This window comes from Nycticebus coucang, chromosome 5 (assembly GCF_027406575.1).
Source record: "Nycticebus coucang isolate mNycCou1 chromosome 5, mNycCou1.pri, whole genome shotgun sequence".
Classification (NCBI taxonomy): domain Eukaryota; kingdom Metazoa; phylum Chordata; class Mammalia; order Primates; family Lorisidae; genus Nycticebus; species Nycticebus coucang.
In genome coordinates this window covers 65,020,772-65,046,123 of record NC_069784.1, presented here as the reverse complement: position 1 = coordinate 65,046,123, position 25,352 = coordinate 65,020,772, and the positions used below count along the sequence as shown (strand labels likewise).

The 25,352-nt window shown below is 42.5% G+C and overlaps 1 protein-coding gene across 5 annotated transcripts in view; it reads left to right on the top strand.

The window, feature by feature from the left end:
* The window catches only part of BACH2 (BTB domain and CNC homolog 2), a 431,172-nt gene that overhangs the window by 76,326 nt on the left and 329,494 nt on the right, over positions 1-25,352 (top strand). For all 5 annotated transcript variants that reach the window (XM_053591945.1, XM_053591947.1, XM_053591946.1 and 2 more), the window contains exon 2: positions 10,149-10,261. In XM_053591945.1, the coding sequence (XP_053447920.1) occupies positions 10,253-10,261 (9 nt within the window). In that variant the 5' untranslated portion in view covers positions 10,149-10,252. The remainder of the gene's footprint in view (positions 1-10,148; positions 10,262-25,352) is intronic.

Here is a 25,352-nt window from a genome sequence, read left to right as displayed (position 1 = left end):
TCTTTGTTCTGGGGGCTGTCCCGGCTGTGGTAGGGTCTTCAGCCTCTCCCTGCTAGAAGCCAGTAATGCTTCTACCCACCCAGTTGTGACGGCCAAAGATGTCTCCACACATGGCCGATGTCCCCTGGGAGGCAAAATCACCCTAGCTCAGAACAAGCATTCTACATTCTTGCTCTGGTTTAGAAGTTCACTCTCTACTTCATGAATTGGCCACTCACTTCTAAGACTGAATTAAAGGATACCGAAATAAGTTTTACCCCCTGCCATTTTAAATGGGAATCCCAAATTAGGTAAAAATTTTCAAGGTGCAGACAAGAGTATTTTAGGGAAAAATATTCCCCATCAGAAGACCTTTTTATTATAGCAGAACAGCCTCTTTCTTGGAATTCTGGTCTTAGCAGGTGGGACCCCTCAAGGCGGCCTTCCTAGAGCTATTGGACAGGAAGCAGCTGGGCTTTCTGAGCCTAGCAATGTTGACATTAGCAGAAGGGAACTTCTACTCAGGGACCCAAACAGAGAGCCAGGGTCCCAAGCTCACTGCCTTTATTTCCAGCCCCAGAAAAGGAGAAGGCAGCAGTGACAGTTCTTTCTTGGGAGCACAGCCCATTTCCTCCCCATCCCAGTGGCTCTGTTCTCAGAAGCTGGAACTCTCGTTACCAAGGAATGTGGAGCTTCACACAGGCTGAGGCAGGCATAAATTCCCTCTGTTTTGTGAGGACTTGTGTGGACTGCTGTAATGAGATCAGAGGAGACCCCAGGGTCGGCTGCTGGAGCTGTTTTCTGTGGCTGTTCTCTTGGCTGCTTGCTGGTGGAGAACGCGGAGACTCCCTGCAGACCGGGGCTGTGATGAGGTGGCTGTGCCCTGGTTGCGTTTCTTGCTGTCTTTGTTTCTCTCATTCTCCCCTAATATCAGCGTGCAGCCATCCAGTTCTAAAGCATGGGAAAGTCGGTGTGAGGCAGATTCCTTTCCCCAGAGTGGAGAACAGACTTAGTTATGTCTGAAGAGCGCAGCCTTGAGCAGGGATGTGACCTGCTTCTGTGGGGTGACTGCCTGGGCTACTGATGCTGGCTAGAGGTCTGTCTTTCAGAGCCCAGGCTGCCCGTTAGCCCTTTCTTACCCAATAGCACTCTTGTGAGGACGAGTCAGGGACTGGGTCATAGTGTTATAGCTTATGCTGAAAAGAACTTATTTCTGGCTATAGTCTAAATGACAGCTAAATGGCCACATATGGGACCTAAATGTGGCATAAAATTGAATTTAGGGAACCCCAAACTGGACCTTTCTGTAAGAATAGTGCACAGAGCTGATGTGGCCTGGCCTGCTTCTTAAACCCACCCCCAAAATCCTAAGGTATATTGGATGAAATAGAACACATTTTCAAGTGCATACAAGATTTAAAGCAGGAAAGGGAAATTCTCAGGTGTCAGAAGACATTGATGCCCCAGGCCTGTGAGTGTTTCAGATTTGGCTGCATAGGCCAAACAGGAACTTTTGTGAAAAGAGTACAGAGGTACAAGAAGGATTCCCCAGAGATACTGGAGTGATGTATGCTGGGAGCAGGAGAAGGAGACCCAGGGCCACGCTGTCTGAGCAGTCATGGGTCCAGAGTTACACTACCTGCCTGGTTGGTCAACTCGGCTATTCTGTTACAGAAACTGGTTTAAGAGCATTGAAAGGCCCAAGTTCCAGTAAAAGAAGACACTAGATCCTTGTGGGGAGGTTTAACAACCCAGAATGTGGTTCTCCCTCCACAAGAGCACGCCACACCAAGGAGAAGCTGGTAAAGAGAAGCCCAGAACATGAGCCCTGGAAAGCAGAGGTTATTGGTAAGTCTGCGAGGTGGTTTCTGCCAGTGCCCGTCCAACCAAATAGTGCTTTCTTCCGGAGATTAAAAGACGTTTCCTCCCAAAGCAGCAGTTCTCAACCTGTGGGTCGTGACCCCTTTGTAACAATGAAAATACATCCTGCATATCAGATATTTACATTATAGTTCATAACAGTAGCAAAATTACAGTTATGAAGTAGCAACCAAATAATTTTATGGTGGGGGTCACCACAACATGAGGAACGGTGTTAAAGTTTCTCGGCATTAGGAGGCATTAGGAAGGTTGAGAACCACTGTCCCAGAGGAACAAGCCCTTAGACCAGTGTTCTTCAAATTTTTAATCTCATAGCACACTTGAACCCTATAGCTAAACTTCTGTGGCACACTTCAATTATGTTGATAAAAAAAAAATAAAGAAAAGAATAGCTACTGTACTTTGAACTGCTTTTGAAAATAATGTGATTACTCTTTTAAAAATTTCATGGCACACCTAAGATCCTCTTGCGGCACACAGGCTTATAATCACTGCCTTAGATCCACTGTGGCTTACTAAGCAGATGAGTTTCAGCTGTAATCGCCAGCAAGGTGGCCACCTTCGTAACAGCTTGTCCTCAAGGTCTTCTTGAGAATATTTAAATTCCTTAATTGGAAACCTTTTATGGAGAGAGAGCTGGTCCTGATAAGCTTCATTAAAGAGCTGCCTTCTTAGTAATTCCCTTGTCACTGCTTCCATTTCAGTGGGTCATCCTGAAGTAACCTATTGAGCTGTCTATTGAGGTATTTTAGTTTCCCACCAAATTAGGGGCAATGTATTGTCTAAATTATGTAACAACTCCTCTTCCTCAGCTCCAGGGAGAGGGACGCTAAAATTGTCTGGTGGGCTGGGATTCTTTCAATGTAAAATCAAAGAAACCTGGGTAAGCAGTAAGGGTTGGTGGATACCTACTTTTGTCCTAGATGAATAATTCATAATTCAGCCTTCTCAAACCAAAGTGGACAAACGGATTGAGAGTCACCTAGGATAGCCGCCATATACTCCCATGCAGTTGCACACACCATCGGCAAACCTGAGTTGAAATGCTAAAATTAAAGTACTATTCCTTAATTTCTCTATAGGGCGATGAAATCTCTTGTGTTTAATCTTTCCTTCTGAGGTATACAAAGAGTGATGTTGGTAGTCATATCCAAATAGTGCTCTGCTGGCCTACACGTGAAACCATGCTTCTTAAGGAAAAAGCTCTTCAGTGTTTTATTCTTAATTTGGATTTTTTAAAAATTTAACTGCAAACTATTCTGGCCCAGTGAGAAGTAGATAGAGATATTGACATTAAGGCATTAAAAGAGGATAGGCTCAACTGGTGTCATGTTTAAGAAGATCTTCCTAAACATAATAATATAATTTGGAATATATTGTGCCTACTAAGTGCAAGGCATGGGATGGGTGCTGGATATTTGGGTACTAGTACAAAACAGGTAATATCTCTTCTCTTGAACGCTTACGATTCAGTGGAGTGATTGGGAGGTAATCACCTTCCTGTAATTTAACACAGAAAGAGGTTGTGCTCAATGAATGGTGCTGGGGTAACAGGAAGAGGGAAGGGCCTCATACTCTTTGAGCACCACATGCCAAGTAGTCATCTTCATGCTGCTCCATTTAATTCCCAAAACTATCTTAGGAGACATAAAGAATTTCCCCTGCCAGATACTGTAGCTCATGCCTGTAATCCCAATACTTCAGGAGGCCAAGGAGGGAGGATCACTTGAGGCCAGGAATTCAAGACCAGCCTGAGCAATATAGCAAGAAGGTGTTTCTACCCCCACCCCCCACCAAAAAAATTCGCTGGCCTTGATTGTGCAAACCTGTAGTCCTCAGCGACTTAGGAGGCTGAGGTAAGAGGATCACTTGAGCCCAGCAGTACAAGGCTATAGTGAGTTGTGATGAGGCCACTGCACTCTAGCCTAGGAAACAGAGCAAAACCCTGTCACAAAAATAAATAAATATTCCCTGCTCCCACCAATTTTATGAATAAAGGAGCAGAGACTTACAGAGGGTCAGTAACTTGACAAAAATCACATGCCAAGAGAGTTGAGGTTCAAACTTTCTGATTTGGTGTATGACCCCTGTATTGCCCACTCTTCCACTGGGCTTAGGGCAGGAGGGAGTTTGGAAGTATCCACCTCTGGAGATTTAAAAAAACAAGGACTCTCTTGACTGATATGAAAGGTGTACATCGAAGGCAGAACTGGCCAACCAAATCCACCTCCTAGGGATTTTTAAAGTATTAGCATAAGTTGCCAATTTTTAAAAAACAACTGATTTTACATAATCTTTTAATCTTTCTTGCTCCATTATGAGAGTTCTGGGTACACATGGCTAGTCCCTTTGCTGGGGCTAGAACTGGGTGGCAGGCTCCCCAGATTGCCCCCACCCTGTCTGCTCAGATCTGAATGTTTGTTCATCTTTTTTGAGCCCTGTGGGTGTTCTTTATTTGTGACCCTGGTTTAGATAGTCACCCCAGCAAGGGAAGTGGGCCGAGTGACCTCTTGGGTTCTCTTCTGGATTGTGCCCCCTTCAAACTGAGATAGACAGTCCAAAATCCCTGGACTGGGGATTGACTTTTCATAGTGACAGCCCTGAATACAAACTGTGATGTCCTGACTTACAACTTGACTCAGTACAGGAAATCCTTAGCCCGTGTGCCAGAACTGGCCCTCTTGGGCCTCTTGGCCTCTGTTCCTCCCTGTTTAGCCCTTAGACCAGGCGTCCTCAAACTTTTTAAACAGGGGGCCAATTCACTGTCCCTTGGACCGTTGGGGGGCCGGACTATAGTTTAAACAAAAAAACTATGATCAAATTCCTATGCACACTGCACATATCTTATTTTGAAATAAAAAACAAAATGGGAACAAATACAATTCACACCACTTCATGTGGCCCGCGGGCCGCAGTTTGAGGACGCCTGCCTTAGACCATTGCGTTGTTGTTACTACATTGTGTCTCTCCTTTAAAATTTGTAATCCACTTGTTTCCTTTTCTTTAATCACAATTTCCTATTGCACCACAGCTCATACACTAGTTAAAATTTCACAGGATTAATTTCAGGTCACCTAACCTGTCCTTGGGGAAGGAGACCTGGGCCTGTGACAATGCTTGTGGGAAGATGCACTCGCCCTGCTGGCTCAGGGTGTATGTTTCCCTGATATGCTATGGAGTCAGGGTCCAGGGAAGCAGAGCAGAATGGTGGGCATTGTCCAGGCTCTTGGGCAGAACTGTGCTCTGGGGTGTTTGCCTCAAGATGAGAGCAGCAAAGACACCAAGAGCCTGAGGAGTCAGAGCCATACACCTGCTTTAACTGGGGTTGGGGAAGGACCTCCAGGAAGATCCTCAGGGTGCTCTGAGGTTCTTCCTGCCTCTTCAGGAGGACAGGAACAAGCCAGCCACTGGAGAAGTGTGTGTGCATTTGGGGCAGGGGCCAGGGTTCTATTTGTTCCTTTGGCTTTGGTTCTTTAACCCTAGCACTATGCTCCTTATTGTGGAAGGGAGGGATTGGACTCTGTAATAAAATGGCCTTACGTTTATTTGGTCTTGGACAAGAGTTCCAATTGAAGGTAGTCAGGACCTAACTTCAGAGGCATGTGAATTACTCCAGCCCTAAATTAGGGCTGTTTCTCTCACCTGTTCATTTGATTTTCCGAGCCACTGAATCCTAGATTTTAGAGCATTTCCTCCAGACTCTAAAGTCTTGTCATCTTTTTATTATTTCACTTTTCCTTCCCTGCAAGCTCTGGGTCCAGCATCCGTCCTTTGCTTCAGCCCGCTGCTTATGGCCTATATGTGATTGTGGGATTGGGGGGGGGACAAGAATCCCTTCCACAGACTGGCCTTAGGATGTGTTATAGCTAAATGCCAACAAGATCTTTAATGCTGTGAAGAGTGACCTGCCTGCTCTTGTTGACCTGTCTGCCTACCTGGTTTTCAGATATGTTACAAAGCCTTTCAGAATGAACACCTTAGAAGGGGGTGGGAGCCAAGCTCAGGGGCTCACACCTTTAATCCCAACACTTTGGAAGGCTGAGGTGGGAGGATTACTTGAGCCCAAGAGTTTAAGACCAGCTTGAGCAATGTAGTAAGACCCCCATCTGTATAAAAAATTGAAAAATCAGCAGGTACGGTGGCATGTACCTGTAAGGTGGAGGCAGGAGGATCACTTGAGCCCAGCCCAGGAGTTTGAGGTTGCAGTGAGCTGTGACGATGCCGGTACTTGCTGGGGGGTCAGACCCTGTCTCAAAATAAATAAATAAATAAATAAATAAATAAAATTTAAAAGGGGGAGGGTTGAAGTAGGGATAAAGTCCCAAATTATTCTATGTTGGCTATAAATATTAGTTGCACTTTCAAGGCCCTAGACACAACATACACAATAATAGCCCTTGACACTTCTAAGTTTATCTTTAAAGTAAAAAAAAAAAAAAATGAAGCAGGCTTGTGCCAGTGGCACCATACATCACAGTAGCAGTGATCCAGGTGAAATAGGCCTCTCCTGTGGTAGGTGGAGGTTGATGGTAAATAAATAGTGGTGAAACAGGTAGGTCCAGTCTTAAATTTGCTGCAGCTCCTATTTGCTGGGTTGAGCCATGAGTGTATAATCCTAGACAAGCCGTAGGATGTGGAATTGTCACCAGGAGCCTGAATCTCTGGGTCCCTTCTGCAGTGAGGACCTGGCTGGTGAGGGGCACTTGGCCGTATTCCCAAACCTGCGTCTGGGTGTCCTTGTTTGCCCACCTGCCCTTTGATTCTCTCCTTTCTTTTCTTTTGATTTCTTTCTTTCTTCTTCCTTCACTTATTCTTTCTCCACCTTTCTGCTTACGGACACTTCTTCTACCCACCCAGAAAGTTGAATTACATTTTCTTTAACCTTTCCCAAGCCTAAGGTTGACCACAGGCTTTGTTGCCCATTGAACTGAATTTATTAGGATCAACTGAGTGAAAGTTCCACTTTGGCTTATGGGTTTGATATTCTCAGAGCACCCTTTAAAGGCATTTGTATTTTTCTTTTGTTCAGTGCTGGAAGAATCCAACTTCTTAAAAGATTGAAAAAAACATTAAATACCACCTTAAGAACTCAGCTATCTTTTCCTCTAATGCTTTATGTTCAGGCTACGTCTATTTTTAAGCTGCATACTTCTTTAAGCTTCTTCATAAACTGCATTGGCTGCAAAGCAACCAGGTTTTCTCTCTTACAAAGGAGATGGGAAGTACTTGATAGAACAAGGCCAGTCTTTTTGCTTGCTATCCAGAAGCAAACTGGCCCAGTTTCTGAAACTGTTGTCTGTTAAGTGCCTTCTGTTAATGGTGATCTTTAATATGTGTGTGTTGTGTTTATTTTACATTTGAGATCTTTGTACATGCTCTCATTCCATGGTATCTTGAGATGAAGTCCATTCTAGCCCGAGGTGTCCTACTTACTATGGCCTAACCAAAAAGAATTATTTTGTCTGTATCTGATTTCCTACTTAGGAAAATGACCACTCAGATTGATACACATGCAACTATTAAATGGGGGAAATAATATAAAAGGACACTGTACAGTTTTCAGTACCATACAGCTGTGTAATATTCTTAATAACATTTAAAAAAATATTTACAACATTAGCATTAAAAGATTTTCTTTTTTAAAAAACCCCAAAGTTAGTCTACAATAATTATTAATATTGTTTTTTAAGAGTCTCTGTCATCCTAGGCTCTGTGAAGGAGAACAAAGAAGAAAAAAATCTTTTCAGAATAATTATTAAGAACTTTTTGTGTGACTAATAATTTCCCTTGAAGTGCTTTAGTCTAGCTTGGTTATAGAATGACATACATGGAAATGACATAGAAACACTTGTGGTGGGGGCTGGGGCTCTGTAACATTCAGTGAAAACTCCATACACATCTTCTGGGGAAGGGGATTGTGGCCTGCGTGGCTGGGTGGGGCTCCGGGGAAGTCATATTCCAGGATCCTTGTCTGGTTGTTGGGATCCCCTTGTGCCTCCTTTCCTGCATCTTTACCAATGTGTACGTGTAAGTGAGATTGTGATATTAGGCATCTCCGCAAGACATTTGGAAAAGATTTCCAGTTAAGATCTAGGCTGTGGAATTTAAATGGATCGATACATACCAGGGGTGCCCAAAAATGTATATACTAAATTCACATTTTAGGAGACCTTATTGAAAGTAAAATTGATCATTCCCCAAAAGCATATGAATTACACATAAAATGGATGTGCATAGCAGGTCTAGTACACATGGATGTGCATAGCAAGTCTAGTACACATGACCAGTAACTGTGTCTTCAATTCAACTTCCAAAAGGTAAATGCATAGATAACATCTCAAAATGTGTATACATTTTTTTGGCACCCTCTGTATATTAAAAATGAAACAACATGTATAGGTATTAGCATCTGCATCTGCAATTTCAAAGAGGAAAACTTACATGTGTAATTTCTTGTAGTCACTGTAAGATCAAGCAGAATTAGATAATGAAACTGAATTTTCTTGACTTGCCCCTGTGACCACGCAGGCATCACATACATGTGGAGATGTTGGAATTGTGTTTGTGCTACCTCCATCCCTCCATGTGGCACGTCATCATTAAAATATGCTCTTGCTATGACCGAATGTGGTTGTTTTCTTTCGAATCTTTGTCTCAAATAGCCAGGGAATGATTTGCAATTTCCTCTCCCTATTTTCTGATTTGTAAAAGGAATGTAATAATATTACATTCACAGAAGAGTAATGTGTGTGGAATAGGAGTTTATCTTTTGAAAATGTAAATTGCAAAATTATTTTCTTAGCAGTGAAAGATATTAATGTGAGGGGTACAGCTTTGGCCTTCTCTGCATCCTGGGCTCAGCAGCTGTGTCATTTCCCAGTTGACAAAGGCTTATTACTAAAGACTAAAGTTGGTTGTGGTGGGATAGTGGGATTGTGAGTACTTTCACCTTTTCCTAGTGAACATATTGTATATTATAATTATAATTAAAAACTTAAAAACAATACATGTGTTTTTAAAGGCAACGTGTTTCCAGTTAAACCTCCAATTCCTTTTTTTAATAGGATGATTTAGATATAAATCCTTCCTGGATGCAACTTGAAAAAAATCACTTACAAAATTGAGTAATTATAAGGAACCTTACAATGTTTTGTTCTCTCCAATCCACCTGTAACCATCTTTCAAAGGAAAAGGCTCCAAAGCTATTTAAGTGGTTGAAGTAATTTTCTTTGTTGTTATCTTTAAAATTGACAAATTAAGAATGCTGAAACCATACAATAAACTCATTTATCTAAAACTCAAGTAGGTCAAAAACTCTTTTTTTTTTTTAAACTTTTTATTTTATTTTATTATTATTTTTTTTTTTTTTGCAGTTTTTTTTTGGCCAGGGCTGGGTTTGAACCTGCCACCTCTGGCATATGGAACCAGCGCCCTACTCCTTGAGCTACAGGTGCTGCCCAGGTCAAAAACTCTTATGTAAAGAACCAATAGCATGAATACACATCAACCCTACTCGGTTTGGGGAGGAGCTGGACCATATGGTTCATTTGGCCCATGGAAGGCTGACCTCCTGAGCCCTTTATGTCACACTGTCCCCCAAGGAGCTCTCAGGACTGCCGTCCGTGGAGCCCTGGCAGTGATGCTGCACGCTGCTGTGCTTGCTCCATCCCGTGTTCCTTGTGGCACTGGGGAGGTCTGGAAGCACACGGTGTGCTGCTCACGCTGCTTGCTTTGTTTGCACTGGGTTTTTTTGGTTCTTTTTGTTGTTGTTGTTGTTGTTTAGTTTTTCTTTTCCTAAAGAGGTCAAAGCCCAAACTAGAAACTCTTAAAGTCATTGGGCCTTTCTGGTTTATTAAGCAGTAAGTTCCTAGCACCCAGCCCCTTGTAAGTGTTCAAAAAACAGTTATTGAATGAATGGTTCTTGTCCCTATGTCTCTGCAGTCACTCTGAGCAGAGAGTATCTAGACTTTTCTTGACCACTGACATGCCCATTGCCCCATCATGGGCTTCAAGACTCCTGAGTCAACCCTCTAAATCTGCATTGTCCAGTGTGCTAGCCACTAACCACGTGTGCCTCTTTAAATTTTGTTAAAACTGCATCAAATTAAAAATTTAGCCCTCAGTCACAATTGCCACATTTCAAGTACTCAGTGGCCATACTGCCTGCCATACTGGAGAGAGCAGACATTGGTCATTGCCAGTCTAACAGCATGTTACATTGGACACAGGGCCGCCCTGTGCCTTCCTGAGCACCGGCTAACACATTTCTTCTTTATCTGTGTTCACAGTGCAGCTGACTGCTTCAGAAAGTGAGGGCTCTGGGGAGGAGGAGAGTCTTCAAGAGCTGCTTTGAATTGTGACATGTCTGAACCCTTGCTCCCATCCCTGCAGCATGAACAAGGTGAGAGGTACTTTGAGGAATCAGCATGTATGTGTTCTTTATGGCACCGTGATTTTCCTGGGTACGTAATGTCTTTCCACAGTGTGAGAAGACTGCTTCTCCTGCTGGAAGCGTTCTGGAGGTAGCAGTGTTGTATGTATGAAGCCCAGTAAGCAAAAGGGTCACAGGAGCTGGTGGCCACTCCGTGGTTGTATAGTCCTCCAGAGGGGACATTTACGTTTGCCAGAGGCCGCTGCATGGCTGAAATGTTGGCTTTTAGTATACCTGCATTGGCATGACCATTGGAAGACAGTTCTGGGGCCAATCTTCTGGGGATTAAGTATCAGCTCTTCTACATGCTAGCTTCAGTAACCCCGGACAAGGGGCTTAACTTCTTGGTGCCTCAGTTTCCCCATCTGTAAAATGCTAATAATGTACCTACTCATGGGGTTTTTAAGGATGAAATGAGTGACTTTGCATACCGGTGCTTGAAATAGAGCCTGTCCACATTGTTAGCACTTGATAGTTATTTATTTGCTGCTATTGTTTTTGGTATTAGGGGTACAGTTGTTCCTCACACATAGTTGTGAGAGAGTCTGATGCACATCTGCCACATTTCCATTTATTTCCTGATTAGTTCAGTGAGCAACAATTGACTGGTGGGGATAAGCAGTGAACAAGGCCTCGGTCAGGCCCTCAGTGGGCTTTTCTGGGGAAGCACAGCTCACATTCCAAGGGGGTGTGTGCCAGAGCCCTGCACACACAGAAGAAGAACAGCTGACTCTGGAGATGTGGGAGGACAGTGTGGAGGTGGTGACACTGTGGAGGTGGCTCATGGACAGTCAGTGGTAATCTCCTGGGCAAAGAAGGTAGAACAAGACATTCCAGGTAAAGGAAACAGCTGGAGTTTGGGCACAAAGGCATGGGAGACAGTATAGCATGTTTAGAGAATGAGGGTTTGGTTATGTCTGGGGTGGGGTTTCTTGACCTCCACGTCCAACGTTTGGACTAGGCAATCCTTCATAGTGAGAGACCACCTGACACGGTATAGCATTTTAGTGGCATCCTCTTTCTGCTCTCCTGACCCCCTTTCTGATTGTAACAATATAAAATGTCCCCAGATACTGCCCATTGTCCCTTGGGGTGACGGAAGTATCCCTCGATTAAAAACAACTATGCTAGTGGAAGGTGGCCAGACAAGAGCCCAGAGGAGGAGGCAGGACCAGATCCTTGAAGCCACTGGTAGTTCTAAAATAGAGGAGAGATGTTCCCAGAGTCTTGCAGAAACGGGGTGTGTGTGTGTGTGTGTGTGTGTGTGTGTGTGTGTGTGTGTGTGAGAGAGAGAGAGAGAGAGAGAGAGAGAGAGAGAGCCCGTTATCTACGGTAATGGTGGTGCTTAATGACACTATCAGATGGTTTGGTCTTGAGAAGCCAGTATGGAATCCCTAAAAAGTTGATTTAACTTGATAAGATCATTTTCCTAAAGACCCCTTTTCAAAAGTGGTGATGTTTTTCTTTTCATTTTTTTTTTTATTTTTATTTCAGATTAATACGAGGGTACAATTACGTTACAGTGTTTGCTTTTGTTAGGTAAGGTCCCTGTTGTAGTTGTGCCCCTCCCCCAGGAGGTGTGCTCTACACGACATGTTGGGCCCATTCAGTGGGAGCTCTTGTGGTGATTTTTTTTCACATGGCCACTTGCTCGCCCTTCACAAGGACAGGAAGGGCCATGGGCTGCCTCAGTGCTTGGAGGATGCTGGGAAAGGCCTCCGTGCACTTATCTTTTTTCCCTATGTTGGAGTTTTATGGAAGACTGTGGCTGCTTTATCCTATTTGAAGAGATCAGGACAAAAACAAGCAATTGTTCTGAGAGGTTGTCAGTGGGCTGAGTCAAGCCAAAGAAAAAAACATTGTGCTGTGTTTTCTGCTCCCCGCCTTGCCCGAGCTTAAACACTCAGCTTTAAGCAGTCTCTGAGAAGCGAGCTTCTGGCATACTGGATGGTTGGCAGGTGCTCTGCATGGGGCCGTGACTAGAGGGTAACAGGACAGGAGATGTGCAGTGGCAAACCTTGCCTTCCATAGAGCTGGGTGTACGGAGGAGCTGAGCCAGCTCTTGGGTCACCTCGATCATTAAGGGCTGTCACAACCCTGCCCGAAGTTTTTCCAGGGAAGCTGAGGATCCGATGTCATGGTTTGCTCTCAACACACAGCTGGGAACCAGACTCCGCAGAAACATCAGGTGTCTCATAGGTGTGTCAGTTTCTTGGGGAGTTACTACGTTCTGCCTGTCTGGCCCTGTAAGTGCTTTATTTTATTTTAATTGAAAGTAACGGCTAAACTTGATATGTTACCAGCATTTTCCTATGGTTTGCTTGGTGTAAGACAAAGAATAGGTCACTGTCTGGGAAAGAAACCAGTTTTCTCAGCACAAATAAAACTAGAGAATCGTCTCATCACCCAGGGCACGTGAGTTAGCATGCTAGATGTAATGTCACGGTGTGGCTGATGCTCTCAGTAGATTTGTTCCTAGGAAGCTGGGGACATTTGGATTGTGTATTCTCCTCCTCCTCCAACACTGTAAATAGTTTTTTTTTTTCTTTCCAAACATCAGGGAGCTGATGGGACACTCTTTTAGGGAGGTGTGTAGGTGGCCACGGCTGGGGTGCTGGGGTCCTGTGTCATTCCTGTGAAGTGCCATGGCGATGCCAAGCACATCAGGCATTGACAACTTTTTTGGGGTCAGGAATGATCCCTGCAGAAAACATAGGAATGCCCCCAGTCCATGGTACAGAGGAGCTGGCAGTCTGCTTTGCTGACTTACCAGATCCACCCTGGGAGCCAGTGAACTGCTGTCCCCAAGCTATGGACTTCATTTCTTTCATCCTTGAACTGCTGTCTGTGCCGGGTCTAGGAACATGGCAGGAAGGGGTGTGGTTCTGGCCACGGGTAGCAAGCACAGTGGTGCATCAGTGCCAGCAGGAAACAGGGCACTCCTGGGCACAGGGGTCTGCTGTTATTCTCGACCCAGTAGACGTGAGACTTTGGTTTGATACTCCACACATAAGGTTTGTGCAGCGTAGACACCCTCATTTATTCACCTCTTGCTTCAATATTACACATTTCAGCCTTACGTGTTAAAGAATTTGTGGGGCATATATTTTCCTGGGATGCTCGTCCCCCTACCCCTCACACAGACTTGAAGACCATCTTTCTAACTTTTATACATTCTTCAGATCTTTGTGCAAGGCCTAACTTTCCAGTCACTATTACAGAGGGGCAAAAAAAGAAAAATGCATATACATCTTAAGAAAGGAAAAAGCTATAGTAAAATTGTGATACTCAGTATATACCAATAATGTTTGTTATCTTGTATATTGTATCTTGTACCACTGGTAATTATAGAAGTCAAATGTAACTTTGAGTATCACAGTTTTAATACAGTTTTTTCATTTTGTAAAATATGTATACATTTATTTGGCACCACTGTATTTATTAAAAACTTCATAATTAGGATTTACCTTTTAAATTTTTTCAGAAGTCTTCCCCCACACCCCAGTTTCTTGGTTATTCTCTTAATATGTGTAAATATATATATTATAAATTTTTGCTATTAAGAAGGATTAATATTTTGGGTTTTATTGGTATTAACTGTATGTTCTTGTGCTGTGAAGAAAGGATTTTGGTGTTGCTTAGGAACAAATAAAATAGAAACAAATCATTGCCACATGGGACGCAGACTGGACAGGGTGGGATTTGGTAGACACAGAGTGGGCAGGACCCGGAGCGCGCAGCGGGCACCACTCCGTACATTCACAGAGCCACAGCACAAAGGGGCAGGTCAGTGAGTGCGCAGCGGGCACCACTCCGTACGTTCACAGAGCCACAGCAGCAAGGGGCAGGACACTGAGCGCGCAGCGGGCACCACTCCGTACGTTCACAGAGCCACAGCACCAAGGGGCAGGTCACTGAGCGCGCAGCGGGCACCACTCCACGTTCACAGAGCCACAGCACCAAGGGGCAGGACACTGAGCGCGCAGCGGGCACCACTCCGTACGTTCACAGAGCCACAGCACCAAGGGGCAGGTCAGTGAGCGCACAGCGGGCACCACTCCGTACGTTCACAGAGCCACAGCACCAAGGGGCAGGTCAGTGAGCGCACAGCGGGCACCACTCCGCACGTTCACAGAGCCACAGCACCAAGGGGCAGGACACAGCGCTCAGCGGGCACCACTCCGTACGTTCACAAAGCCACAGCAGCAAGAACAGCTTTCTGCTCTGGAAATATCTCTCCTCCTTAGCACCAGCCTTGAGATTGATTCTTCACTCTTTCCCTCATGCTCATTGTTTTTATGAAGACATGCTACATTGTCTTCTCTGCCTTGAGTTTATGAGGACACTCCATCTGATTGAAGAATAATTGATTTTTCCATTCTTAGACAAAGTTACCATCTCCCTCCGTCTTTTACAGGGGAAAAAGAAAGAATCTTCTTGAGAATGGTTTCTTCCTTGTTGTATTCAAATAAAGCCAGGTTTTTTTTTACTGCTTTGGAGTAATGCCAAGGCATCAAATGAAATAGACTAGTGCCTCTTATCTCTTTTGTGGGTGGATGCCACTGTTTTGCTTAATTATCTGCCCAACAGAATTTTTTTCTCTGTGAATATTTTCCAGTGTTCAGCACCACATCCTACTGTGCCAGGTTTGAGGCAGTTTCACATTTATACTCAGATCAATATCTCTATCATCAACTAAAAAGTAAAACTGAAATTTAGTTTCTGCCTTCCTTTAGAGTTTTTCTTACTTTGCACCTCCTCAGTACAAAACAGTGAAGCCCAACCAGTACACAGCTCTGCTAGATGAGATATCCCCTCCCCCAGCTTGTATTTATCAGGTGCACACTGGGTGCCACGCACTGTGCTTAAAATAAATGCGTCAGTGAATAAAACAAAGGTCTTTGGTTCCTGTAGATTTCATTTAGGCAAAGGAGAGGAGAGTCATCATATGCAGAGATTTCATATTTAAACATAAACCAAATGTTAAAACTTTTAACTTGTTCCACTTAAAGAACAAGTTAACAGAGGTACTAGAATGCAGCATAGGGAACTGGTGAATAATAAACATGTAAGATCTCAGGTCACGTGTGGTGGTTTGCTCCTGTCATCACACCAGTTTGAGAGGCTGAGGCAGGAGGACTGCTGAAGGCCAGGAGTTCAAGACTAACCTGAGCAACATAGCAAGATCCAATTTCTACAAAAAATTTTTAAAAAAATAGTCAGGTGTGGTGATGTGTGTCTGTAGTCCCAGCAACTTGGGAGGCTAAAGGAAGAGTATCACTTGAGCCCAGGAATTTGAGGTTACAGTGAGCTAGTCTGGGCAACAGAGCAAGATCCTATCTCTAAAAAAATAGTTATGAATAAAAAATAAAACACATGTGATCTCTTCCCCCCTAATTTTTCCCGGCCATTTTTCTGTATCCTCCTTGCAGCAGTCTTTGAAGACCTATTGCACAGTTGAAAAACTAATGGCATGGAGAAGTTATTAGTAAAAATTAAATGATTTGAGAATAAGGAAGGACCTATTAATTTCTAGTGGCAGAAATTTTAAAGGAAGAGACTGTATTTAAATATGTAAAGCCTCAAAATTTCTTTCCATTAAAAGACATTCTGAACTATTCTAAAAGACAAAAGACAAGCCAGGATAGTATTTGCACGTATGTGACAGATTTAACTTAGATAATTTATGTATTTAGAATTCATATAAATTAATACAGATTATTAAGATAAAGATGATCATAGTAATAGAAAATGGACAAAAGAAATATAAGACCATTAATGGGAGAAATATGACAAATGAATAACGTATAAGAAAATAGGCAACCTCATCAAAAGGTCTTTAACTGTTAAGAAAAAAAAAAAGAAAATAGGCAACCTCAATAGTAATCAAAGAGATGCAAATAAAAATGCTGAGATGGCATTTCCTACCAACACAATTGATGAGTATTTATAAAATTTACTTAGTGAAGGTGAAAATTGGGAACATCAGGCTCTCTTATGCACAGTTAGTGAAAGAACACCGTTCTCAGGGGGACTCAGTAGGTAGCAAAAACCTAAAAAATGCACACACCTTTTGACCTAGAAATTCTATTTCTAAAACATTAACTTAATGAAAATTATCATGGATGTGTGTAAACATTTAGCTAAGGTGTTCATCACAATATTCTTAATATAGTAACCACAGTACAACTAAAAATGCCAAGGAAGGGAGGAAGGAATATTTAATGACACAAAAAGATGTTATAAATTAATTGTGGAAAGGCAAATTAACAGTATGTGAAGTTTGAGTATTTCATTTGTTTAGAAACATACCAGTATGTACACAGAAAAAGATTGCAAATAAAATCGAAACGTAGAGTATTATCTTCACTTTGCTTGTAAGTTCAAATTTTCTTTAGCAATGTGCATTTTTCCATGCTAAAAATAGTAGCATTTTAAAATAAAAGACACTAAATTATCTTTAAGATATGAACTTTTCTATATTTAAAAAATACATGATAGGAAGATGGAAGGACAGTGCCCAGAGTGTTGACAGTGTTTCTCAGAGAAAAGAAGGACATGGAACACATTCGTTTCTTAAAAAAGAAAACAAAACTTTTCTATATTTTCAGCTTTTCTACAATACATATTGGTGTATTTCATTATTTAGGAAAAATAAATATTATTTTAGCTGTTTTGCATTTGAGGTACAGCTGGATAAAGGTATTAGCAGGCAAGTAGAAAATAGAGAAAAGGGGCAATACAGATTTGGACCTGGGAGTCATGCTGTTCAGCATATTACCAGGAAGGAGCATTTTCAAGTACTAATAGTTTGGGGACAGTAGTTAGGAGAGAAATACTTGGAAAAAACATGCTGTCCTCGGAGTCAGCAGCTCACATTTTCTTTTATTTGTGTCATTTCTTCATGGACCTGTTCATAGATGCTGCTGACATGAACAAGATTGAGCTCAAACTGTGGTTTAGGGAACCCTTGGGGAGGCATCCTTGGGGCCTTTTCCTTTTCAGGACATCTACCTGCAAGACAAAAGCTATTTTTATAATTGCGATGAGGTATTATTTGCCTTTGCCACTTCTCTTTCAAGTATGTGAGAACTGACAATTGAGTTTAATGAATTCGTCCTAGAAAAAGTGCTCCCTCCCTCGTTGCTGAGCATCACTGTGGTCACCTTCAAGGCACTTCCCTTGGGAGCTGTGCACTGACACGGGCTCCTAGTCCACCCTTCAAAGCAATTTTGGAATTCTTTTTCTGAAATGACCATCAGAGCTGTCATTGTATGGCACACAAAAACACATGACAACAATAATTGAACCCCACTCAGCAAGACACCGCCACACAGCTACACAAACACAGCCCCGAGGCACTGATACACTAGGTGTCAGGCCTGACTGAGTTGTACAGTGCTGCCAACATGAGCACACGGGGGCAGGTTGGAGAACTGAAATGTAAGACTCAGACAGCGCAGTGACATCATCCTGTAATAGCTCTTGGGATAACCTCTTAACGTGGTAAACAGGCATAGAAATAACCCACATAAACACAAGCTCATTAGGGTCTGTGACAATTTGTGGGCCTATAAAGGGGCCTTAAGGTGAGAGTTTGAGAACCAGTGAGCTAGACCATGCCTATGTCCTGTACACGGTGAGCTTTAGTTGAACAAGAAGCCGCCCCCGGGCCCGGGCAGTGAGTGCTCCTGGATGGTGTAGCTCTTCTGTTCTCACCTTCTATGTCTTTAAGGAATAATTGCCACAGCCCTTCTAAGAACTTTATATTTGTGAGGCTAAAGGGACACTGTTGGCCCCAGGTCACAGCAGCCCTTGTGTTGCCTGTATGTTGACTTCTCTTGAGTGTGGGTTACATGGAAATGTTAAAGTCGGGCTAGACCTCTGAGTTGGTTCCTGTATGCCTTGTACTGGGAAATTCAGTGAAGTATCAGGAAGGAAACAGGAATATAATTCTCTTCTGAGAGGTATTGGGGTATAAATTTAAAAGAGAAGTGATTGTATAATCCAGTAGATGGTCGATTTGGCATGAAGGAGAGAGAAGACACGTTTTAAAAGAGTTAACTTAATATGTTAATTTGTCTTTAAAACATGTGCACGTATCAACTTGTCTTTGTGTGTAAATATGTATGAAACACGCACATTTTAGAGAACTGCTTCCCAAGTCAGGCAGCGCTGTCTCGGCACAGCCATTCCGAGCCACAGTGATGCTTCTGCTTCTGTCCACAGCTTCTCCTTGTGACTGAGCAGAAACATCATCAGCTGGTCTCTGTATGTGCTGGGGGGGAGGGGTGCTCACCTCCAAATCTCAGAGCAGCACACAGTAGGGCAGTGGTCGGTGCCTACTTCTCTGAGAAACCGTCTTCATAGTCCAAGGCACATGTTGAAAATCTGGACTTTTCTGGGCGGCACCTGTGGCTCAGTGAGTAGAGCGCCAGCCCCATATGCCGAGGGTGGTGGTTTCAAACCCAGCCCCGGCCAAACTGCAACAAAAAAAATAGCCGGGCGTTGTGGCAGGCGCCTGTAGTCCCAGCTACTCGGGAGGCTGAGGCAAGAGAATCACATAAGCCCAAGAGCTGGAGGTTGCTGTGAGCCGTGTGATGCCATGGCACTCTACTGAGGGCAGTAAAGTGAGACTCTGTCTCTACAAAAAAAAAAAAGAAAATCTGGACTTTTCTACAAAGAGTTTGATCTAGATGAGTCTTCATTCTGGACAGCTGCCAGTGAGCTGAATATCACCACTGAGACCCTGCCTCACTGCCCGTCACCTGGACACAGTGACGCCTTGTCTAGAGTAAGCACCACGTGGCCTGACACAACAGCCCCCAACTGTGTTACAAGAGTGAAGGTGAATCCAAATGGGGGAGGTAAATTGAGCTGCAGAATAGAAAGCCTGGCCTTTTGGTTTGAGTCCATAATGTCCCTGGAGGAGAAGAGATGTTTTGACATGACTGTAAGACGATGTCAAGTCCAAGAGGCCTAGTTGTGAATCCTGGTAAGTTCTTTGAAATGCAGCTACAGCTCCTGACCACAAACAGGTTGCACTCAAAGGAAAGCTCTCACTTAGTCCTACTTTGGTCTTTTTAGTGGTGCTGTTGCACACATTGTGAATCTGGTTCATCCTTGTATTTTGAGGATTTAAAGAGGAGTACCTGGGGTTGTCTTCATTAAAACAGCCTTCGCTTTTTCCTCCCCTAATAGCACTCTACCCCATAGTCATGCAGCCTCAGGACAGAGGCCTTTTGGATGCTTGACATGAGCTACGACCTTTTTCTTTGAGGCTGTGGTTGCTGGGTCTCTGTAGCAGAGGCTGATGGGTTCTGGCCTTTGTGAATCAGGCAAAGGGATGGTCCCGCCTTCTCCAAATCCTCAGCTCTGCCCTCTCCACTGAGTTAGCAGGCCTTCACGGATGCAGTTGAGTTACATCCTAGTTAGTTCATTGGTGATTGGAAACTTTTTCAACCTGTGGTTGTCCATCTTTAGAATATTTACAATTGACTCAATTTGTCTGATTTTGCAAAGATATCGTTTCAAACAGTGAGATTGCTAGTATGAAAGGAAATTTGGAACAGATTGCTTCTAATCCAGTTTATTAATTTGACACCTGGCTTTTTTGCTCCCTTCATGTGATATTAGAGGTCTTACAATACCTATTTGGTAATAGTCTTTCCACCTTGCTAGTAACTTTTCTCTTGGTAAAATAAGCCTAACGTTATTGTTTTCTATAAGATGCTTTCAGAGACCTCATACTGTGTGATAAGATTAGTAAATGATAAAAAAGGAGAACTGTCTATTTCATATATATAAGTACATAATTTGCAGCAATGCCTTAATTGATGTTCAGGAGACACATTTCTAGTCTCCCACAAATGATAATGTTTACTTTTAAAAGAAAACATTTAGATCTGGCTAATCACAACTTATATGTTCTTCTGGTTTATTTGTTTTTCTTCTCCATTTTTTTTTCTCCTATAGAATAGTATTGTAACATCTTCCCACCCTCAGACTTTAATAAAGCAGCATTATCTTAAGAGGCTAGTCTTAATTAGATATAAATGTAAGCAGTTAATTAAGATAGCCAACACCAACCAGAGAGTACAAAGTGTCATCACATGTCGTAGTGAGCCAGGAGCGCCTGGTAATGAGAATCGCAGGAAGACTGAGCAAGTTGTGAAAGAAGAGTGTTAGGTGAAATCTGCAATATGTATGTCTCTTATTATTCCTTAAATCCAGCCCATAAACAATTTGTTGTGACAGTTCTAGGCTGGGATTATGGCATTTTGGATGAGGTCTGATTATAGCTAAAAATAGGCACGTGTATTGAAGATCAGAAAAGGAATATGAAACAATTGAAATTTTGTGAAAAGACTGATGCTGTTTCATTGTAACAATTTCCCGAAAGGTACATTAGTAATGCTGCTAAATACAGACTTTAATAGACTTTAATAATGTGTACTTGAGAGGCCTGATACACAAAGGAATAATGTATAAAACATTCATTATGGAAAATTGCTACCTTTTTTATTTAATAAGAAATCTATTGAAACAAAAACCATTGCACTGCCTATGGCATTGTGTTCCTGGGTATTAGCAGGCTGAAGAATAATTGCACCTTCTTTTACATTTTATTCACCTGTTCTAATCAAGTTGCAATCATATTTTCTTACTTGTTCCATGAATGAAAATGGGGAATTAAACAAAAAAAAAAGCACTAGCATTGGATGGACCCTTGTTTAAATTGTGCCTCAGCCTCTCATTACCTGTATAATCTTGGGCAAGTTGCTTGACACCAAATTCCCTTTCTTTGTTTGCAAACTGCAGCTTGTTCTACTTGCCTCTCCCAGGGCCGTAGTAGGAGTAAGTCCAGTGTCTACACAGGGGCATCTGCACGTGATAGGCACTCAGTAAATGCCTTCCATTATGATTACTTTCTACACAGGTATGGCTTGTTTGTATGGGGGACTGTGGTGGGAGTCAGGAGGGGGTCAAGAATGGGAAAAGGCAATTAGAAAGAAGCCTTAGCAGCTCTGCAGCCAGACCCTGCACTGGGTTTCAACAGGGCTTTAATATGCTGCTGCTGAGAACCATGCTGTCGAAAAAGAGGGAAGAGCAAGAAGCAGGTGCTGTTACAGGAACGGTGGGCACTTATCTCTTTTAATGAGATAACATCGTTAAAGTGACAAAGTGCAGTGAATCGATACTCGAAATGGACTGGCGCTATCTTCCCAAAGTGCTCTGATTGTTACACTTCACAGCCTTAGAATCTGCTGAATCACAAATTCTGTCTTATCTGTTATTAGAGCCACTGGCTTTGATCCCACAGAATAGATCCACACTTAGGAATCTCCAGGGAAACAGGAAAACAGGCTTATTGGATAAATGAGAAAAATCCGAGGTGATTTATAAACTGCCCTGTAGTCAAGAAACCTCAGAGAAAGGGGATTGGGTTCCTTTTTTGCTTGGACTTCTTTAAATGGCTACACATCACATCTCCCTCCCCCAACCCTTCTCTCCTCACTCTGTCTGCTTCTTGGTGTAATGTCAGAAATGCTAATCCTGTCAGACTGTGACACTGACAGCCCTGACATTCACAACAAAAAGACAAGGAGGAGAGAGAGGAAGAGAGGTGGGGGATGGGAGGAAAAGCTGAAGGGGAAGGATTTTTTTATTGCACATAAAATTCATAGCTACAGAATCACCAGCATTCTGAACATATCATATCCAAGAAAAATCAAGGAAGGCACCAAGTGAATTCTGATGGAGATTAAAATTGGGCTGGGAAGATGTTGCGCCACTGGTTTTTCCCTCTTTTAGATATCAGTGTATAGCCTGTATTAGTATAACTGTGGCTATGATTTTTTTCTTATCAGGAAAAGAAAAGGCAGTTAATTTCTCCCCCTTCCATTACTACAGTTTTTCTCTTTGAACAAAGCGAAGTTAAACACTGATTTTAGCAGGAACTGTGTATGCTCTGAGGTTTTCCATTTTTATTACCAGATTCCCATAGTCTAATCTGAACAATAGTCACTTCAGGAAAGAAGTCACTGACGAGGGTGTATTCTGACCATGACAAAGCTGAATGTCATGACAACACTATTCGCTCTCGTCCTTGGGCCGCCTTACTCTGCAGTCAGCCTCTGTAGCACCTGCGTGTGGTGGCCAGACGCGGGGTGGGCTGAGGTTACCTGCTCCTGCCAGTTGGGAGCGAGGTCCTCTCCTTTGAGATTTTCTCTCTCAGGCGCTTTCTCCATTTGGAATTACTCTGGCGAGTGGTCTCCAGTCTCGGTCTTGGATCAGGAGTGACCCAGCAACCTGCTGCCACGTCTCCCTCGTGTTCTGAATGTAGACACTGCTCTAAATTGAGCTCCGCGCTCAGGCTGAATCATCCCAGCTTTTCTATAAACATGAGCATCCAGCTGCCAGCTCAGCTTTTGAGGTATTTTGAGCTACAACTTTGTATGTTAGTGAGGACATCTGTCCTTTTATTTTTTTCTTCATACAAAAAAACTGAAAAATTCACAGTATTTATTCCATGGTAATTACACCATCATAAAAGAGCACATTTTTTGGGTCCGTCTGTCAGGGCAGAAGGTTTTATACACAGTGACTTCTCTTCCAATCAATCGGACATAATTTTAACTGAGCATGTTGGAAAAGCCTGAGACCTCATTTTACACTATTCTCATCCTGAGGACCCAAGTGAACCTGGGTATATATTTGAGCCACTTGGGAGACATATTCCTCTAAATTTGAAAAAACAGAAAAATTAAGTGACTTATTTAGAATCCTTGAGGAAATTTTACTTCTACTGGCACAAGAATAAATTTGTAACCATAGAGGATTTGGGAGCATTACCTCAAAATATCTTCCTATAAATTTAAGTGTTCATTGAAGTTTCCTTTTGTTCTAAAATTTTACATGGAAATTACATTGTCCTCTGTGATATGTTTGTTTCCGTGTAAAATAACTTAAAATTTCTTGCCAGTTAAATTACTTAATTAAATCCTGTGTTAGGTAATGCTAGACTGCTTTAACAAATAAGCCTTTAAAATTCAGTGGTTTGACACAGTGGAAGTTTCCTTTCTTGCTCATCTCTCAACTCAGGGTAGGCATTTCTGAATGGCGAAGTGATGTTACTGAGAGGTGATTCAGGAATCCTGAACTCTGGCTCTTCCCATTCTCTGGCCTCGCCATCTGTGTCATTCTGCTCAAGGTGCTGTAACAAAGTAGCACAGACTGGGTGGCTTAAACAACAGAAATGCGCTGTCCCATAGTTCTGCAGATCAGAACTCCGAGATCAAGGTGTGGGCAGGCTTGAATCCTTCTGAGGACTGTGAGGAAAGGCTGTGCTCCAGGCCTCTCCCCTGGCCTTGCTGATGGTCATCTTCTCTCTGTGTCTCTTCACACCATCTTTCCTCTATTCCTGTTGGTGTCTGAATTTTCCATTTGTATGAGGACAGAAGTCATATTGAACTAGTAGGGCCACTCTGTTCTAGTATGATCTCACCTTCATTACATCTTCAGGGGTCCTGTTTACAAATGAGGTCACATCTGAGACATTGAGGGCTAAGTTTATAGCGTATGAATTTTGGGGAGCATCTTTGAGGCCTGTGGTGTCTGCACCTAGCTGGTAGAAGGGGAGAGGAGCATAAAGAAGGAGCACTCACGTCTTAATCACAGTGGCTCTGAAGTAAGGCAGTGTCCTTTCTCATGTTTCTTTGGTGGGAACTGGTCACATGGCTGCGCCTGAATGCCAGGTGTCCTGGGAAGATCTGTCCCTGGTGGAACCGCGCCTGTGCTAGAGCTTGCAAGTGTTTACAGGTTCCCGTGAGCTGTCCCAGCTTTCTAGGAAAGTGCATCTGGTATTGCCTGCATCTTCCAGTGCTCCTGAGCATACCTGTCAGAGAATGTACACAGAGTTATGAAAGTATCCAGTCCATTCCAGCTCAGGTAGGAATTCTTTTCAGTTAATGCTCCAAGTATTTATTTGTAAGTAAGTGCTTATGATTGCTGTTTGTTTTCTTAAGAATTGAATATATTCTCTGGGGAATCTTATTTACACTATGTGTACTAATAGGAACTTTTTCTCCTTATGAAATTAATGAGGTTCTACTCGCAGCCAAGAATTTAGCTTGTGGTTAGAATGATTTCCTACAGTACAGTAAGTTTTTTGTTTCATGTTCTGTTCTGTTAGAGGGTAAAAAGAATATTGTGAGTGCAAAGGACAATTATGTACATACTTATTTCAAATGGCTAGACTTTATTATTTAATTATAAAAGTCTTGTCTCTCCAATCCGGCTAGTCACTAGTTTGAAAGTTGAACGTGGGCTTTACAAGTGGCTAATTGCTTTGTATCTTCCTTTTCAATTACAGTAAGAAGTCGTGAATGCTCTGCATTTAGAACTGCTAAAAATTATTTAGATTTGCCTTTTCGAATAGGTTTATTCTAAAAAAAGGGACTCAGGAAAAAAATTTCCATTGTAAATTTTTGGCTTCTCAAAGTAATTTGTAAGAAATTTCACATGAAAAAGAGAGCAATAGCAGTTTGAAAAGGGGAGGCTGGTGCAGTCTGAAACACTTGGTAGGTCATATGAAAATACATTAATACTGAACTACAGTATTTAATTTAAGATTTTAGTCGTGAAGTTCCATGTCAAGAAACCACTAGCTTACTGTCTTATTGTTCTGTTACTTTAAAACACTGTTTCTATCTAAAGACTTAAAACTCATCAATGGTATCATAGATATTCTTTGGGTCAAAAAGCCTGGCAGTGGTACTTTAGTAAAGAGAGTCACTGGAACAGTGCTGTCTTTTCATTTTCACTGGTTATAGTTTTAATATATGAGACTAAACTAAAGCAAGTGTTTTGAGTCATTCATCTAAATGAGTTAAATCCTCATTCAGTTAGATGTTGTGAATTCATATTTTGGAGAAGAGTCTAGAATGAACTTTACCTTTTGTAGATACAGTAGTCCTCTGTAAGTTGACCATTCAAGGGACCGTAATAAACCAGTCAACACACAGAGGTGGTCGACATAAGGAACTAGGCCTACTCGACT